Source organism: Gadus morhua, chromosome 16 (genome assembly GCF_902167405.1).
Source record: "Gadus morhua chromosome 16, gadMor3.0, whole genome shotgun sequence".
In the NCBI taxonomy this organism is placed as follows: Eukaryota; Metazoa; Chordata; class Actinopteri; order Gadiformes; family Gadidae; genus Gadus; species Gadus morhua.
The window spans coordinates 3,375,307-3,394,736 of record NC_044063.1 but is presented as its reverse complement, the minus strand read 5'-3'; the positions used below and the strand labels follow the sequence as shown (position 1 = coordinate 3,394,736).

Below are 19,430 nucleotides of genomic sequence, written 5' to 3'. Positions count from 1 at the left end.
TACATGAAATAGAACGATAGTTATGATATTATAACTCTAGTTCTATGATTGTAGGCGTAGTCGTCTAGTTTCCCACCTGCTGTACCCTCCAAATGCTGAAATAATAGCGTGGAGGATGAGCGAAGGTATGCGCCGCCATATATACACGGTACCGTGTATATTGTGGGCGGTGCCCACATTGGGCGCCGCCCAACGTGGGTGCATAGTTGAATAGCATAGTTGGGACAAGCCCATAAGGCTACGCCTAGACGGCTACGCCTACAATCATAGAACTTGAGTTATAATATCATAACTATCGTTCTAACTGCCAGCTATTTGTGTAACCTTCAAAGTGTTCCATTCTGTTGAAAATAACGATTATCGTTAAATAACGAATAACGATAAGTATTAAAGGTTTTCTAACATAAATATGAGTTCCCCTAGCCTGCCCCAGTGGCTAACACTTGTGTTCGGTTTAAAACGAGCACTAGGTGTTCTGCTCGCCTTTGAAAAAACGGAGGCTCAAGCACGCTGATTTGGAATGTGGTCCAATATGTCGTCATAAAGCATCTAAGCTCCTCCCCTTTCTCTGCCTTGCCCGCCCAGAGAATTTGGCCTGCCAATGAGACATGACGTGTGAGCGCCACGTGTGTGTGTGTGTGATTAAACACACTGTAACGCAAGTGTTGCTTTGGTATTACGGTATTATGGCGCATAACACGTCGGTTCTTTGACGTCTGTTGTATTTCCACAACGAGACTGTAGTTGGAGTTATCTCAATTTGACTGTTTATTGTCCTAGAAACTGATGACAATATTGGACGCTGCACAGATACTGACCACTAAGAATGTTGTGTTTTTCAATAAGGCTTTTAGCAATTCGCTAAATCACAAAGCAATTACAATGTGGTCAAAATAAGTGGAGGCATTCGCTAAACGTTTTTACCCTGGCAAATATGCCCATCTTATTTGAAAAACAAAAAATCTGCCATGGTCCGCGCGTTTACACTGACCGAGGTAATATACCCTCTTGACTTCGCACCCCAATGTCCGCTTTCGAACCCTACACATATTGGGGGTTTCATTTTCATGTAAAAGCGATTAGACGGCCCTTAGAAATACTCCCTCGGTTTTATACAGGCATGACAGCGAAATTGTAACACCTGCCAAGCAGCGACCGTACCTGCTTGGCAGTGTAAAAATCCTTAATGAACACGTTTCACTTCATTGCCACCAGATTAAAGATAACGTGTGACCAATTAGTTTTTTGTAAACTATTTAGAAATATAAATAGTTTGTATTCATATTCAAAAATGTACTTCATTCATGCGTATGGTATATGTTTGAAACAAGCTACAGGTTTAGAATTTGTTTCCCGGAATCCTAACAGGTATGCCTTGTTTAAAAAAGGAGTTATGTATTTATAAAATTAGGACTCATTATGTTAGAATATGATATACTTTTTAACAGTTGTGCGTAAAATGTATTTTACACGGAAGAACTAGGATGTAGAGGGTTGTGCAGGTAGACTTATTACTCCCAATACTAGCAGACTTAAACTTAGCCCGCGTGCTTTCACTACCATCCCTTTTGAGGGGCAGAGACGAGAACAGCTTACCAGGACGACTTTCCTGTCCGCTACTGCATGTCGGAATTCTAAAAGATGCAAAGTCTGAAAGATAAATTAAGAGAATCAGCAAAATACTGAAATAAAAAAATTAAACTTAGTTTAATACTGGTCAAACTAATTGTTTCAGCGTTTGTTCAAAGTGTCACAAATTAACAAGCATTCAAGAGTTCCCTGCGTGTAGTAAACCTCCAGATTTAAAGTCAACCTAAAGCCTACATTTAGTACACTGTCAATACAATAACAAACGACTATCACGTATGGTGCACGTCAATGTTGAAACAATTGTACGGGTAATTTGGCAAGTGAGTCACAAAGTGAGTCTTTATTACAGACTCACTTTTTTCTAGTTGATCATCGCCTTGCTTGATCTAGGAGGAATTCGTTTTTTATTAAGCTGTTGTGTTTTGCACATCCTCTGCTTTTTTTGTCTCACGTCACGTGCCCTGGTGACTTAAAGTGGAAAGGAAGCAATCAAATAAAACATGTCTATAGCACTAGTTAAATATTTAAATATACCATAAATACAAATAAAGTCGGAAATATGTCCCGTTATTCAGAATGAAGCACAAACACGTTGCATTAATTACAATGTTTTCAGCCTGTGCGCCGCCATCTCTGTTTTCAGAATACGATGACGTCACGAGAATGGTTGGTATTAACATTCTATGTTGTATACATAGCGGCTCATAGCCTCACAGGTAGCTTACTGCCTCAACAAAATGGATATGGACGAATGGGATAGACCCACCAACGAGGACAGGCATCCAATTGCCTATGCTTTTGAGCCAGTAAGAGAAGTCGGAGTTTTAGTGCCCCCAACAGAGCCTGACTATGGAGGAGAAATAGATGAAGGAGAGAGAGATGTATCTGAGCGCACAGGAAACAATCGGTGGTGCTTGTGTGGGGTTTGTGTCCCTATGTCCACTGACATGGAGAGTGTCTGCTGCCATGAAATGAACCTGGGACATCTCATCAAAAATAACAGATGTATCACGTCCAATCCGACGTGCCAAATGCTGTCATTAGAGCGAGACGTGTTGGAGGTCGCAATGCTGTCGCTGAGGGACATCCGAGCCGAAACACTGGAGCGCCCAATAAACAGCAGGTAAACTAACAGTCTTGATAGGTTGTGCGGAGGGAGTAAGGGGACTACACTGATCACCTGAGACGACACTAATTTTTACACCCATACTCAGTTATTCTGCAATGTATTATCATGGTAGAAGCTGCGATACAGTACTAGCCTAGGATAACATAACAAGCACATACCGTAACTAGCTGTACCCACAACAGGTTCGCAAGGATCTGCTATTAGTTTCCACTACTAATTGAGCGAAACAAATGCAATCATCGATACCACTCCATCACAAAAAGAAACCTCTTACTCACACATAAGAAGTTCGCTCCACCGAGTTTATTCACCAATTCATCAACGATGCAACTGCATTTGAAGATCGCGGTAATCCATAAGTTATGCACTTCGGCGAGAACATCCACTCATACTTGCCAACCCTCCCGATTTTCCCGGGAGATTCGCGATATTCACTATCCTCTCCCGTTTTCCTCCCGCGGTTAAAAATCTCCCGCAAGTCTCCCGATTTCAGACATGATTTCAGATATTATTATAGATATTATATTTCATATTATTGTGATAATAATATGAAATTTAATGATATGAATTCTATTGATATGTAATAATAATATGAAATGAAATGTAATGACATGAAATGTAAATGAAATGAAAGTATTCAACATAAAATTGACGTCTCAACTAACCACGTGCTAACCCTTCTTCTTTCTCTATCAGTCTTTACAGGCTTACAGCGTACAGACAATTCACCCTTTGGTCCAGGGGTCATCTTGGCCGGAGGAACAGGATACCAATACCAGCCTGTGTTGTGAATGCCATCAGGACTGTTTACCCATCCCCAGAATACTGTGGATTTGAATACTATAATGACTTGTAGAAATTCTTTGTATTGGCTAATTGATCAAACATTACATGTATTTACTATCCTTTTGGCCTCTGTAATATCTCCATTAAACTCGGTACTTTGAAAACATACAAATGAAATGCTGAAACTATGTTATGCAGAGCAAATATTTTAATCCAAAAGTCTAAATTGCAGACAATAACTCACACTGCTGGGGTTGGAAAGAGTGCAACCTTACAACACAGACACAGGCAGACAAACCTTTTTTCTTATGCAAGAACGATTATGCAAGAAGACAATTGGGTAGGAATACTGAATGGTAATTAACTCACATGGCAATTGGCAATCATTTAATTATTATTTTATCTAACAGTGGAACTGTAATATTGTTTAAATTATCTAACTATACTACTGTACTGCTATACTCTACTAACTATACTACTTCCAACTCTCTCCTACCCTCTTAGCTATGCATCTAGCTTTTCAGGAAATCTGCTGAGGTGTGCGGATACTGACACATCCTTGTCTGGTTTTTTGACTCCTCTGTGCTCAGCGATGGTCACCACTCTCTCCTTTGGATGTTCCCTCAGTGCTTTCCGGATTGACATTGCCTCACATCTCTTAAGAGCTCCTGCTACTATGTCCTTTCTGAAGCTGTAGTCTTTGGGCATCTTCACTGGAGCCACCACATACTGCTTAGAAGCCTTTGAGAAATAGTGTTTCATTTGGCTTCTCCCCCTCTTTGGTTGATGCATTCTCACGGATGACATTGTGGTTGTGGTCCAGTGCAGCTACTCGAAGTCGGGCCTGAAAGCTCTCTTTCAAGAACTTTATTCTCTTGGTGGCATACTTTGTGTAGACAGAGTGGAGGCACTCAAGTCTTCCAGTGTGGATGCCCTCAGTGACACTCTCAAGTTTTTTCAGGAGTTTTTTGTCCAGCACTACACTCTGGAGGTGTTTAAATGCTGCAGAGCTGGGATGGAGCCATGGACGTTTGCTCTCCTCTTCAGGAGTATAGGGAGGGTGGCCGCATTTTGTGGTTGTCTCCCCAGTTGCCCAACAGTGGACATTGGTGATGTGGTGCAGCACAGATATCCACCTCTCCTTCAGCTTTGTTGCACTTCCATTGCATGTACTGGCACTGTACCACAAGTGGTTGGAGACCATCTTGCTCCACTCAATTAACTGTTCATCCTGGCACTTCAGCAGTCGCTTTTTCATATTCTTCACAATGTGCCACAGATCAAATTCATGTTTAATGTCCCCATACTCCTCCCGCATAACTTTTTGCACTGATGGGTGACAATCGGTTACCAGCACTGAGACGGAAACTCTATGCTCCAACAGCTTGTTAAGGCATCTCTCAAGACCCTCAACCTCTAGCCAGTAGCTGTTTTTGACTTCAGTTACATTTACAGTCTCCTGAGCAACGACTAAATCTGACTTGGTGTCAATCAGTGAGTAGGTGCCATATGATGCATTGTGACCCGGGCTGTCATACCTTGCGTCACCGGAAACGATCAAGGATTCGTCACTTACAGCGCTCATGATGGCCTGATTGTGGAGAGACCATGTCTCGTTGACTACCGGGATGACATAGGCCTTTTGGATGTTGAACCACTGCCTCTTTGACAGGCTCTCCAATCCGATTGCCTCACAGAGCTCTATGAATGGAGTACATGTATTCCCCGTTACAAACACTGCCGTTGGTATGGACACATTGCACTCCATCATGCCTCTCACCATAGGCTGGGAATGCCAGACGTATCTGTGGCCATCAATGCACTCCGTATTTACCGTCATTCCAAATCCACTTTTTGAAACTACCGGTGGTTCCATCAAACACTTCCCACAATTTTCCCAGTGACACAAATTGAACAGTTTCCAAAGTTGCTTGGTAGAAACAACACTCTTTCCGTCATCTGAGAGTCTAGGCTCCTCATCCTCTTCATCGTCAAAACTCGTGTCTGTCTCTTCTTCACTAAGCCGAAACTCATCATCCAAACTCATGTCCTCCTCAGCACTCTCTTCATGGACTGACTCCTCACTCCTCATAGACAGGAATGATACCTCACTCTGCTGTGGTGATGAAGCCCTTGGCATTGAGATGTTCTCCAGACTTGTGTCATCAAACAATGTGCAGTAGGAGTGGTCACTAAAGACACCCTGCATGTTGTACATGTCGTCAGTCATTGTGCCTTTGCTCACAAGGACAATGTGTCTACCTTCACTTCCACATTCAGCAAGATCAGTCTGGGTACTGGCATCCACTTTTGTGCTGCTGCCCTGACTTTCTTCTAGTTCCTGACATGCTTCCTCCCTTCCTGTCAACTGACCCTCCATCAATTCCCTGCATGCTTCTCTGGTCTTTAAAGAGACACAAAAGCAGAATTTAGCCAGAATTAGAATGTACGATGAGATTAAAATAGCCATCTCCAAGGAGTGCAAAAATACATAGATACAATGCAAACACATAAACACAGGACATGAAGAGATAAAAAACGGCAGTAGGGTGTGCAGTCCTGAGGAGTGTGTACATTGCAAATAAATTACAAATACGGTACTGTGCAGTGTAAGATATGTATATATATTGCACATTATATATTATTATATTATTATATATTTTATATATATATATATATATATATATATATATATATATATATATATATATATATATATATATATATAAAATAATTATTATAATATAATAAGATAAGAAAAGTAAAGTACACGGGTGCAGCAGCTGGGCTCCACGCTGCCTTACGCGAAAATAGTGCAACCGACGGTGTTTGCAAATGGATTATTTCCGATAACAATGGATTATTTTGGCGATGGATTAGAAATTATCAAGAGCATGGAGCGAGCTAGTCTGCAAACAAGACAATCTTCAAACAGTGAGTGTACTTGTACTAATTTATCTGTTTCTCTAGTAGTAGAAGCTAAGTGTACCTCTCGTTCCTCTGCCTGGCAAGCACGTTTCTGCGCTCTTTCGCTGCTCATAAGAGCAGCGCCTGGGTCCGATCTGACGGGTATGTCCGTGTCTCCAGCACTATATCCACTAAAATTAAAAATAGTTGGCACAGCATCGGGCTTCAGGCGATTGGTGGGACGGCGAACAAATCTCCCATCTTCAGAAAAAGCTCCCTCTCTGATGTAATCAGCCTCTATAAAGTGGTCGCTACATACTCTCTGCCCTGGTCCCATTGGGGGGCTGAGGCGTTTCAATGCAGCTAACCATCTTCGGAGCACTTCAGGCTTCTTGACGGGAATCACATGGAAATGAACTATTCTACCGCTCTCCTTTAACCGATAAAATTCGTTTGAACAGCCAGGGGCAATACAAAAGGACCCCCCTGTTCTTCTTCCAATATCCGACATGTTTAATTTAAAGAGCCAACCATTCTGATGACGTAACGCCTGCGTTTTTAAAACATGGCTGCGCCCTAGAGGCGAAAGTCGTTATAAACATGTAATTTTACGGTGAAACTACTTGAATTTCAGTATTGATGAAAATCCATGTGTTTCCAAAAATGAAAAAACAAACAAAAAATTGACACAGTTCTCAGTGCTTCATTTCCACTTTAAGTTTCTTGACTGGGGTCCAGCAGGAGTACATTGATTGGGCTCCGCTCGCAGCTTCACCTTAGCCCATAAGGTGAAGCCTAGACGGCGTAGCCTACATGAAATAGAACGATAGTTATGATATTATAACTCTAGTTCTATGATTGTAGGCGTAGTCGTCTAGTTTCCCACCTGCTGTACCCTCCAAATGCTGAAAGAATAGCGTGGAGGATGAGCGAAGGTATGCGCCGCCATATATACACGGTACCGTGTATATTGTGGGCGGTGCCCACATTGGGCGCCGCCCAACGTGGGTGCATAGTTGAATAGCATAGTTGGGACAAGCCCATAAGGCTACGCCTAGACGGCTACGCCTACAATCATAGAACTTGAGTTATAATATCATAACTATCGTTCTAACTGCCAGCTATTTGTGTAACCTTCAAAGTGTTCCATTCTGTTGAAAATAACGATACAAAATCACATGTTGATATATGTTGCAGTTCTGACCCACTCTATAGAAAATATATATATAATATATAGAGATATATATCGTATATCGGCATTCAGCCAAAAGATATCGGGATATCATATTTTCCCCATATGGTACAGCCCTAGACCACATTCCAAATCAGCGCGCCTGAACTTCCATTTTTTCAAAGGCCAGCAGGATACTAGGCCTGCAGCGGATTCGAATTGTATCCGAATCCGTTCGGTTCGTTTACCACAGTTCGGAGCATTCTGGAGATCTGCGGATTTCGGTTTCATGAAGGCATTGCCTTATGTAGCGTATTTTGCCGACTGTAGCCTACGTCCGATACAAAAGGGTGTTTAGGACCCAGCGGAATGCATTTTCTCCAGTACTGCCCGAGCCAATGAGACTTTTCCCGCCCCTCCCTTCAGTAACTCTCCAGTGTAACGATAGCTGTAATAGGTTGTTTTCTGAAGTTCAAGCGCACGATTCCTGAATTTAAAGAATGTAATTGATGCAATTATATTCTAAATATACGGGAGATAAATACAAATGGGTGATAAGCGGGATAACGGCCTTCGAGGTCGACCGGTTTGATGGAAATAATGGACAGGTAGAGGCAACTCTGGCTTCATGCTGCGCTCGTCGCCAGAGTTCTAAGCCTCGTCGGCCGTTATCCCTTACATGTTACACTCAGTGCACCATGTTTTCAAATGCATTTAGGGGAACATTTATTGCGCAAAAAAGCCTTGCAAGTTGTCTGATTGCAGTCAATTAACACATTGCAAATAGCCTGTGGGTCTCATTCATTTTTGTGTGTCTCCCCCAAACCCTCCGTCAAAAAAAAGTCTCCCTTTTTACTATCACGGACATGATCCTAATCCGAACCGTATCCGAAACCGAGGCCCAAAACGGTTATCTGAACCGAACCGTGGACACACTGATCCGTTTCACCACTACAGGATACTATTGCTCGTTTAACGCCGAAAACAAGTTTTAGCCACTGGGAACGATAGGCAGGCTAGGGGAACTCATATTAATGTTAGAAAACCTCATAAAGAGATATTTTCATGCCAAGGGACCTTTAAACTGCTGCCCAGTCACACAACATGATAGTAACCATGGCCGTGCTATTCATTGGTGACACAATAGTCTCACAAACATCACCGTATGAGACCAGCAGATTGATTCCTGACATGTTCTGAAAGACCATCAATAGAATTTGAATGCATACGATAATTGTAAAAAAACATGCTGTTCTTCGTCTGCTCTGCTGCTTGCCGCTTCTCGCTGGAATGCCAAAATTATTCCGGGGTATCTGTGCTGCCAAGTTCCTACAAGTTACCAACCGGTGCATCCAGGGAAAAATGGCTGCGTCGAAAACACTTTTGACCGTTAATTGCAAAATGCAAACTAGTCTATTTGGGCCGCACCAGATGATGTATCACAAAGACCCAAGGGCACAAAGACCCAAGAACACAAGTACCGACAAGATCGCAGAAGGCCAAATGCATTTACAATCAACTTTAAAATGATTGATCACAAGCGTGGGAAGGATAAAATACCCAAAAGTGACAGACGACCAGAGGCGTCACTATAGGTAATGCAGTGCTACTGCTACTCAGTTGTCAGCCCTTTCCTACTCTATTTTCTATTATGTGACCCCAATGTGCCTTTCTTGGGGAAAGACGTAACTATTGTGGTGCAAATTAGCGCTCCAGCTTTAGCAGTCACTCAATCAGTCAATCAATCAGTCACTCAACGCAGCTGATCCCTGAATTCGCTGCGTTACTGTTTTGGGGAATCTACGTTCAGCAGTGGAATAAACCATTTTTGTTAACGAAGTGCATATTTAAAAAGGTATTTAAAGGCCCACTATGCAACTTTTTTAGCCAAAATTACATTAAGTATGCAGGTTGAGAGTTATGCTGATGGTTCTGCATCCATTTCTGGGTTGATTGGTGGGTGTGTCATTTACCCATGTCGCCTCTCCAGTGAAAAAGCGCATATGCAACTTGATCTGTTCGGACCGACACAATCCGGATGTGACGCAGCAGAAGTATCCTCGAAAATGTAGTCAGATTGTAGTTTCGAAAATGCTTTACGGCACAGACACACACCCAAACATGGCACCGGCTAGATATAAACAGCCAGTTGCGAGGCAATTGTTGTCCGAGGTAGGAAACCCAAACGCCGCCGTGTTTGGGTGCATGATAGAGTTTAGATCGGGTTAGATTAAATAATCTCGGATATAAATAACGATCTCATCTCATCGTCATCCGTTTATCCGTGGTCGGGTCGCGGGGGGAGCAGCTCAAGCAGGGGGCTCCAGACTTCCCTTTCCCGGGCCACATTGACCAGCTCTGACGGGGGGATCCCGAGGCGTTCCCAGGCCAGTGTTGAGATATAATCTCTCCACCTAGTCCTGGGTCTTCCCCGAGGTCTCCTCCCCAATGGACGTGCCTGAAACACCTCCAAAGGGAGGCGCCCAGTAGGCATCCTTGCCAGATGCCCGAACCACCTCAGCTGACTCCTTTCTAAGTAAAGGAGCAGCGGCTCTAATCCGAGTTCCTCACGGATTACTGAGCTTCTCACCCTATCCCGAGACGCCAGCCACCCTTCTGAGAAAACTCATCTCGGCCGCTTTTACCCGCGATCTCGTCCTTTCGGTCATCACCCAACCCTCATGACCATAGGTGAGGATAGGAACGAAGATCGACCGGTAGATCGAGAGCTTTGCCTTGCGGCTCAGCTCTCTTTTACCGCCCCCGCTGCTCTGATTCTCCGGCCAATCTCACGCTCCATAGTACCCTCACTCGCGAACAAGACCCCGAGGTACTTGAACTCCTTCACTTGGGCTAAGGACTCATAAATAACGATAATCGGGTTAAATAACTTCACATGGTGTGTCTGGTGTGTTTCCAGCATTCGTAGTGTTGATCAGCAGAGAAATAGTCCGCCAAGACGTTGAGGTTGCTTAGCAGCCAGAGACTCTGTCCATGCAAGTGAACGGAGCGTTCACTCTTCGTCATAACTATCAAACCAAACATCCTTCACATTCACCGAGCGAACATTCTGAAAGTAAAATGCACATTTCTCGCTAAAAATGTTTCCATAAACGCATTTAATGGCGTAACTATGTTACTATTTCCACCCAGAAAAAAGAAAGATGTCGGCCGTATGCTTCTGTGCAAGGGTCACTACTATGGTCACTACAGTAACGAATTGCTTTACGGCACAGACCCACAAACACGGAACCGGCTCGATATAAACACAAGTAACTTATGGATTGTTATATTCATCATAGATCAGCCGACTAAAAAGAGACAGAGAAACCCAATGTCGGAGGAACAGAAGAAGAGAAAAGGGAGACAGACCGACAGAGAGGCATGACACGAGTAAACGTTGGGCAAGCTTTTCAGGAATAGCGTGAACTGAAAGAAAAAGAAGACTGCAAATCAGACGCCGACTCGGCCGTGTTGCTTTTGAAATTGAAAGTACCCTTGGGTGAACTTTGTCTGCGTAATATTCTTGATTCTGATAGTCTCTGTACACATGTGTTTGCTCAACCATTTTTTTGAGCCCTGTAAATATTGTTTTCTCGACCGTTTTGTTGTGAGCCCTGTTTGTTTCTAGCTTGCTTGGTTGCAACCATATAAACACCTTTGTTTCCATGGGTGTTTTGCTGTTCGTATGTCTCGTCCCCCAGATACAGACTGAATCCCCGAATCCAGGTTCTTGTTTATTTCGATTATTATGTTGGCCAAACCTCTTACACTGATTGTTCTGTTCAACCTAAGATAAAATAATTATAACCTAGGGTATAAATTCTCCCAGTCAACTATAAAAAATGATGGATTTATGTTTATTGCAATGCAAATACACCATTTTAAAAATGTATAACCTTGCCTACACTTAATGAACATCTATTTCGGACATGGCTCCGCGCATTCGCCGGCTTCTATGAAAACAAATGCACATGGCTCGCGTAGAAGAGCATGGGGAAGGGACGTCAACGAGTTGTTACGACAGTGTTGTGAAATATCTACTACGAAGCTTTAGGGGGCGCTGTGTAGAGAAATGTGCGTGCCAAATCAAGAAAACAGCGAAGAAATGCCCGAAGTTGCATAGTGGGCCTTTAAGACATGATTTACTTGTAAACAAAACAACACTTTTCATCCCAGGCTTTGTGGGCCCTCCCCCAGTTGGTTACCCAGTCAATCCCCCCCACTATGAAGCCTGTGTGGGTGACGTACGTTACCTTTCAATAACAGACGAGTCTCGAACGGTAGTTCCTTCAGGTCTTCCAGACCTCTCAGCAGGTCCTGTGCTGTGGCCTCTCCTGATGGTCTTCGGCGCTTCCACAACACCAACATCTTGTATTTCTGCGTGGCTACAGATATATGTTTTGCCTTGATGTCGTCCAGATCTGGGATGCTCAGCTCCAGTTTGATGGCCACCTGCGTCCACTCCTTTCCCAGTGTTTCGGCCACCCTCAGGAGCTGTTCATCGGTCAGACTCAGAGCTTGCCCTGCGAAATGGGTTTCATAGTCGCTGTCTGGAAAAAAGACAAAGACAATCCACATGTACCACTCAACTAAAATTGAGATATTACCACTTTAGAAATGGGTGTGAGGGGTTAAGGTGAGGCTACAAACCTGAACCAAATCTATAAAAGGTATCCTGTGACACTAGTATTAAAGGTTTTCTAACATAAATATGAGCTCCCCTAGCCTGCCCCAGTGGCTAACACTTGTGTTCGGTTTAAAGGAGCACTAGGTGTTCTCCTCGCCTTTGAAAAAACGGAGGCTCAAGCGCTCTGATTTGGAGGATCTAAGCTCCTCCCCTTTCTCCCCAAATTCTCTGGCCTTGCCCGCCCAGAGAATTTGGCCTGCCAATGAGACACGACGTGTGAGCGCCACGTGTGTGTGCGTGATTAAACACACTGTAACGCAAGTGTTGCTTTGGTATTATGGTATTATGGAGCATAACACGTCGGTTCTTTGACGTCGGCATGCTACGTGTGCGGTCAGCCCGGCCACCTCGCCCGCTACTGCCCTGGAGACCGGGATGTGCCGATGCCGTCGGCCTACGCGGACAGAGGGATGGGCCCGCCCTGTATGCTGGCGACCTGTTGGACGCAAGGACCGTCAGGGAGCCCGACCATTCCGGCGCGGGACATGAACCGGGACATGCAGGCCGTACTGGACACCGGCAGCGGGGTCACCCTCCTCCGCCCCGACCTGGGGGGAGCAAGGGAGGGGAGACCCATGGAGGAGCCGGAGAGTTCCCCTCTGACCGAGTTCTCGGATTTTTATCCGGTGAGGACGGAAGGTTCGGCCCGACCAGGCCAGTTCGCCAGCGCCCAGCTACAAGACGAGGCCCTGAAGTATGCCTGGAGCCACGTTGTGTCACACGACGGACAGCCCCGAGACTCGGTGAGTCACCTGCCACACCCACACTTCAGCACTAGGGGGGGGACTGTTGTACCGGGTAGCAGAAGGAGGGCGGGGAGTGAGGGAACAGTTGGTAGTGCCCCGAGCGTATGTAAGGAAGGTGCTTTATATGGCCCACACCCACCTCCTTGGAGCCCACCTGGGAGCCAACCTGGGGATGGACAAAACCCGGGAACGGGATCTGGCAAGTTTCTACTGGCCGGGGGTCAAGCGGGACGTAGAGCGTCACTGTCAGGGGTGCCCCGAGTGCCAGAGGGGCACTCGGGGACTCAGTCAGGGCCACAGTCAGGAACCCCCTCGTCCCCATGCCGATCATCGTAACCCCCTTTGACCGTATAGCTCTAGACATAGTGGGGCCCCTGCCCAAGACCAGCCGGGGTCACCGGTACATCCTGGTACTAGTGGACTACGCCACCCCGTACCCCGAGGCTCAACCCCTGCGTGCAGCCACCGCGAAGGCGGTCGCCCGGGAACTCATGCTATTGTTTAGTCGGGTGGGGATAGCTAAGGAAGTTATAACGGATCAGGGTTGCCAAACGATAGAAACTACTCGACTGTAGAGAAGGAGGCCCTGGCCATCAAGTGGAGCCTCCATAAGTTGAGGTACTACCTCCTAGGGAGGGAGTACACCCTGGCACCAAGGACACCAACGCCTGAGTGATGCGGTGGTTCCTGGCCCTCCAGGACTTCAGGTTTACGGTGGACCACCGACCGGGCAGGGAGCACACCCACGCCGACGCCCTATCGAGACGGGATACCTGCCTGGGCGGGTTCCTGGGCTACCTGCCTGGGCGGGTTCCTGGGCTACCCGAGGCCTGAGCAAGCGGTGGAGGACGTCTACAGTGGTAGACGGCGTGTACCGCCGTCACCCACCAGACGGCGACAGTGGGTGACTGTAGGACTACCCCACTCTCTGGGTAGGACTACCCCACTCTCTGGGTAGGACTACCCCACTCTCTGGGTAGGACTACCCCACTCTCTGGGTAGGACTACCCCACTCTCTGGGTAGGACTACCCCACTCAGCCCCTCTGGGTAGGAATAGCCCACTCAGCCTCAGGGTAACATGCTGCTACAGGGGCGGGGCTTTCTTCAGCACTGGGTCTTTTTTAATCCCAACCAACATATGCCAGAGCCTGCTCTGACACTTAAAACACCAGACCTGTATCCAAACAATCATAGGTCCCCTTGCCTTTAAGCTGTAGCCTAACACACACGCACGCACGCACGCACGCACGCACGCACGCACGCACGCACGCACGCACGCACGCACGCACGCACGCACGCACGCACGCACGCACGCACGCACGCACGCACGCACGCACGCACGCACGCACGCACGCACGCACGCACGCACGCACGCACGCACGCACGCACACACACACACACACACACACACACACACACACACACACACACACACACACACACCTGCCAAGAACTCAAGCTCTGCAGTCTGGGGAGGATCAAATAAAACCTCTAAGTGAAAAGTCTCTCGCCTGGTCTCTAACCGGATTGCTGTGGGGGGCCGTGGTGTAGTCTACGTGATACGCAGGTATACACTGTATACCCACTTAGAAATCTCCAGCTTTTTCCGCATACCCACTTAGAAATGCGCAATGACACATATCAATTTCGATAGTTCTGTTGAATTCATGAATGAAAATATGACCGTTCTGTCATAGAACTGACATACTTTCATTCATAAATTCAACCTGAGCGGTGTGTCTCAGATTCCATGATCTAGACCTGACGTCACGTCACCTAGACGACAGCGTATCAACTCAGTCGGCGCCGCGGTGATGTCCAACGGCTCGACGGTAAATACGAAGAGGAAGCAACAAACTACCCTTAGCCATTTTTTGAAAACGCGTATTTTGTGTTGCTGTGTGGTGCTGTAATAAGTATTAGTGTGAGACGTCTTAGAACAGTTGCTGTTGTTTAATTTATTTTAATTTATTCTTTAAGTGTTTTTGTATGGGAAACGTTATTCTAAGCTCTTTATTTTCTTATTTTGGCATTTATTGTTTCTTATATATAGTAGGGTATTTTATTTTATTGAGTTGTAATTGTGTAGTATATGGCATCCCACGTTAGATGCGTGTTGACGTTCAGTCATGCACAGTTCAAGCACGTGAAACGGTCCCGGTGTTAATGTCGTTGATATTAATACGGTTTAAAACACTACAAATGGCGACGAGGATTTAAAACGGAATGTTTTATGTTGCACACACTGTTGAGGGTGCTTGAAGTGAAGTTTGGTCCGTCAAGGGGAGGAAAAAGAGGACAACGAAGCAAGCATGTCGTTGAGTTTACCGGTGGTCGGTCCCTTCGATGTGCTGAGTGAGTCGGCTAATGTCGGGGTTCGCTGGGAGAAGTGGATAAATAGTTTCAAACTCTATTTAGCCGCATCAGGAATCCGCGAAGCATCGCGAAAAAGGGCTTTACTGCTTCATTTAGCAGGACCCGACGTTCAGGACATATTCTTCACGTTGGAGGGCACTGGAAATGACGCCGACTACGACGGAGCAGTAAACGAATTAAATGCATACTTCACGCCTCAGAAGAAAATTCCCTATGAGAGACATATGTTTAGACAAGTAGAACAAGCACAAGAGGAGTCTATGGACAGTTTTGTGAGCCGATTAAAGAAGATGGCAGCAACGTGTGAGTTTGGGGATAACAAGGATGATTTTATCCGTGACCAAGTTATTGACAAGTGCATTTCCAACACGCTGCGCCGACGGCTATTGAGGGAGAAAGACCTTAAACTTCCAGGGCTCCTGGATATTGCACGGACAATGGAGGTAGCAGATCACCAGGCTGCAAGAATGGGGAAATTGACTGTCAATGCTGTGGAGAAGAGACCTGTGAGAGGGAGGAGTCAAACGGTAAGACCCAGAGTCTCCACAACTCGAAATCAATCACCACGTGATGAGCACGGAATGAAATGCTTCCGGTGTGGACGTGACGGTCATTTTAGTTGTGAGTGCACTGTGACAAAAAAAAAAAGTGCAATAACTGTGACAAAGAAGGACATTTTGCTGTAATGTGTAGAACGAAGAAAACACATAAAATAAACAGTGTAACGACCACAGACACACACAGACAATCCAGTGACAGTGAAGATGACTATGTATTCACAGTGAATGACAGTGTTGAGGATGGAACACTAACAGTGCTGGTGAATGAGCAGCCAGTGGAAATGTTGGTAGACTCAGGGGCTACATGTAATATCTTGACTGAGACAAAGTTCGCACAACTGCAGTCCAAAAGTGACATCATACTACAGTGCCCAGAGAAACAAGTCTATCCATTCGCTTCAACAACACCACTACACGTGAAAGGGATTTTTGTGGCTGATTTTAAAGCAAATGGAAAATCTGAAACTGTCACTGCAAAAATCCAAGTAATTAAAGAAGCACGGATTTGTGTGCTGGGGAGAAAGACTGCTGTACAGTTGGGATTGCTTCGTATCGGTCCTGTTGAACAAGTGAATACTGTTCAACCAAAAGACACAGCAGTTTTCACGGCTGATTTGGAGGAGAAATACAAAGACTGTTTTCATGGCCTAGGAAAACTGAAAGATTTTCAGCTGGGGCTGCATGTGGACAGCAGTGTGAGGCCGGTAGCCCAGCCTGTTCGCCGAATTCCATTCAGTGTGAGGAAACAAGTGGATGACAAACTCAAACAACTTGAGGAGATGGATGTCATCGAGAAAGTGAGCGGACCAACACCATGGGTTTCGCCGCTCGTTGTTGTACATGGAAAAAAAGAGCCAAGACTGTGTGTGGACATGCGCAGAGCAAATTAAGCCATAGTGCGTGAACGACACCCTATCCCCATCATAGATGAAATACTGGAGGACATGACGGGAGCCACAGTGTTTAGATTTGAAGTGGGGATATCATCAGATAGAACTGAAACCTGAGTCCAGGTCCACGTTCGTCTCACACACAGGGTTGTGGCGTTACAAGAGGCTGATGTTTGGAATATCATCCACACCTGAGATATATCAACACATCATCAGTCAAGTCCTACAAGGCATCCCTGGAGGGCACAACATATCAGATGACATCATCGTTTCAGGTGAGACCATTCAACTACATGATGAAAGACTGCACCAAGTCCTGCAACGACTGCAAGAGAGACAGCTGACAGTCAACAGCAAAAAGTGCCTGTTCCGGATGTCACAGCTGGAATTTATGGGTCATGTACTGTCCAAAAATGGCATAGGAGCAGCTCAGTCAAAGATTGAGGCAGTGGAGAACACACGTCGGCCAACAAATGCGGCTGAGGTGAGGAGTTTCCTAGGGCTCGTTAACTACTGTGGGAGGTTCATTCCTAATCTGGCCACGACATCAGAACCACTGAGGAGACTCACCAGGCAATCCTGCAAATGGACATGGGGGTCAGAGCAGGAAATGGCATTTGTAGAACTAAAGAAACAGCTGGCCAGTTCACATGTAATGGCATATTTCAGCCAGGATGCAGAGACACATGTGATTGTGGATGCCAGTCCAGTGGGATTAGGTGCAACATTGAGCCAGAAGCAAAGTGACGGGACACACAAGCCTGTCTATTACGCGAGCCTAGCTTTATCTGACATAGAGCGCCGCTACTCTCAGACTGAAAGAGAAGCCCTTGCCATTGTGTGGGAATTGTTGATGTGAGAAATTTCATGTGTTCCTCTACGGGAAAGAGTTTCTGATGATGACGGATCACAAGCCACTCGAAACCATCAAAGTCAAAACCGCCAGCGAGAATTGAAAGGTGGGCTCTGCGGCTGCAACCCTATCGTTTCAAAGTGGTGTATAAGCCCGGCCCACAGAATGCAGCTGATTCGCTGTCACGCCTCACAGTCAACCCGCCCGTACAGATTGGCACCATGGAGGAGCATGTCTACTACGTGGCTCAACATGCAGTGCCCCATGCTTTCACACCAAGACAAATGGAGAACTTGTCGGCAGAGGACCACACTCTTGCTACTGTACGGAGCAGTATCGAGACAGGTGACTGGAGTAAATGCGGGGCGGATAACAAAACCGTCAAGACTGAGCTCTCCACTGTTGGGAAAATAGGGCTGAGAGGTACCCGGATTGTCGTTCCTCAGGCAACAGGACAACAGACGCTGATGTTAGCGCATGAAGGACATCAAGGAATAGTCAAAACAAAACAAAGACTGAGAACAAAAGTGTGGTGGCCCGGAATTGATCGTGAAGCAGAGGAGTTAGTGAGGTCATGTCACGCTTGTCAACTCAATAGCTTCACTTCACAGGATGTTCCTACCACAAGGTCCGAGCTCCCTGCTAAACCATGGCAGACGCTTGCAATGGACATGTGTGGACCATTCCCATCAGGAGACCATCTACTGGTGGTGACTGATTACTACTCTAGATAGGTGAATGTCGATATCCTCAGAAGTCACACATCAGTTAACATAATGAAATGTCTGAAACACCTATTTGCGACTCATGGAATCCCAGAGTCTGTAGTGACTGACAACGGCACGCCGTTCGTGTCAAAAGAATTCAAAACATATCTGCAGGAGAGTGGAATTGAACATCGCCGTGTCACGCCATATTGGCCTCAGGTGAACGGGGAAGTTGAGAGACAGAACAGGACACTATGTAAAGCCATACGTGCAGCTCACGCTGAAGGCAAGGACTGGCGCAGTGAGCTTGACGTTTTTCTTATGGCTTACCGCAGCACTCCACACTGTGTCACCGGCCGCAGTCCGGCCGAGCTACTCTTCAACCGCCAGATCAGAACCAAGCTTCCGGAACTGTTGGCGAACAACCAGTTGCAACCGACAGGACAGGATGCTGCTGTTCGCAGGACTGATGCTGTGAGGAAGGTGAAGGGACGTGTGGATGCAGACAGAATCAGAAGAGCGAAGGAAAGCACTGTGAAGCAGGGTCACATAGTCCTGCTCCGTCAGCAGAAACAAAACAAACTATCTACACCGTTCGAACAAGACCCCTACACTGTGGTGGACCGAAAAGGATTTTCAGTCATTCTTGAAAAGGACGGCAAGCAGATAATGCGTCATGTGACATTTGTGAAGCGGTGGGTTCAGCCTGAACCAGACACGGTCGTGCCAATCGGTGTGGCTGGAGAGAGGTTGGTCTCTCACAGCACAGCCCCAGTGGAAACCCATGAACAGGACACTAGACCTCAGAGAACCAGGAGAATGCCAACTCACTTTGTTGACTATCGTTTAGACACAGTGCCATAAAGGGGCAGAATAATCCCCAGCATTTGTCTTAATGGCAGGGTAGTCCACCCCTCGCCATTCAGGTCATGTTTTGTTACATAAAATGTTGAGGTTTTCTCTGAAATTAAGATTTAAGATACATATATATATTTCTGTGACAATCTAAATGTTTGATTACATT

The 19,430-nt window shown here is 46.0% G+C and overlaps 1 protein-coding gene across 1 annotated transcript in view; it reads right to left on the bottom strand.

Annotated features, from left to right (window-relative positions):
- Positions 1-19,430, bottom strand: part of LOC115560654 (uncharacterized) — a 198,380-nt gene that overhangs the window by 115,542 nt on the left and 63,408 nt on the right. Inside the window, exon 16 of the mRNA XM_030380068.1 lies at positions 11,840-12,136. Within this exon, the coding sequence (XP_030235928.1) occupies positions 11,840-12,136 (297 nt within the window). The remainder of the gene's footprint in view (positions 1-11,839; positions 12,137-19,430) is intronic.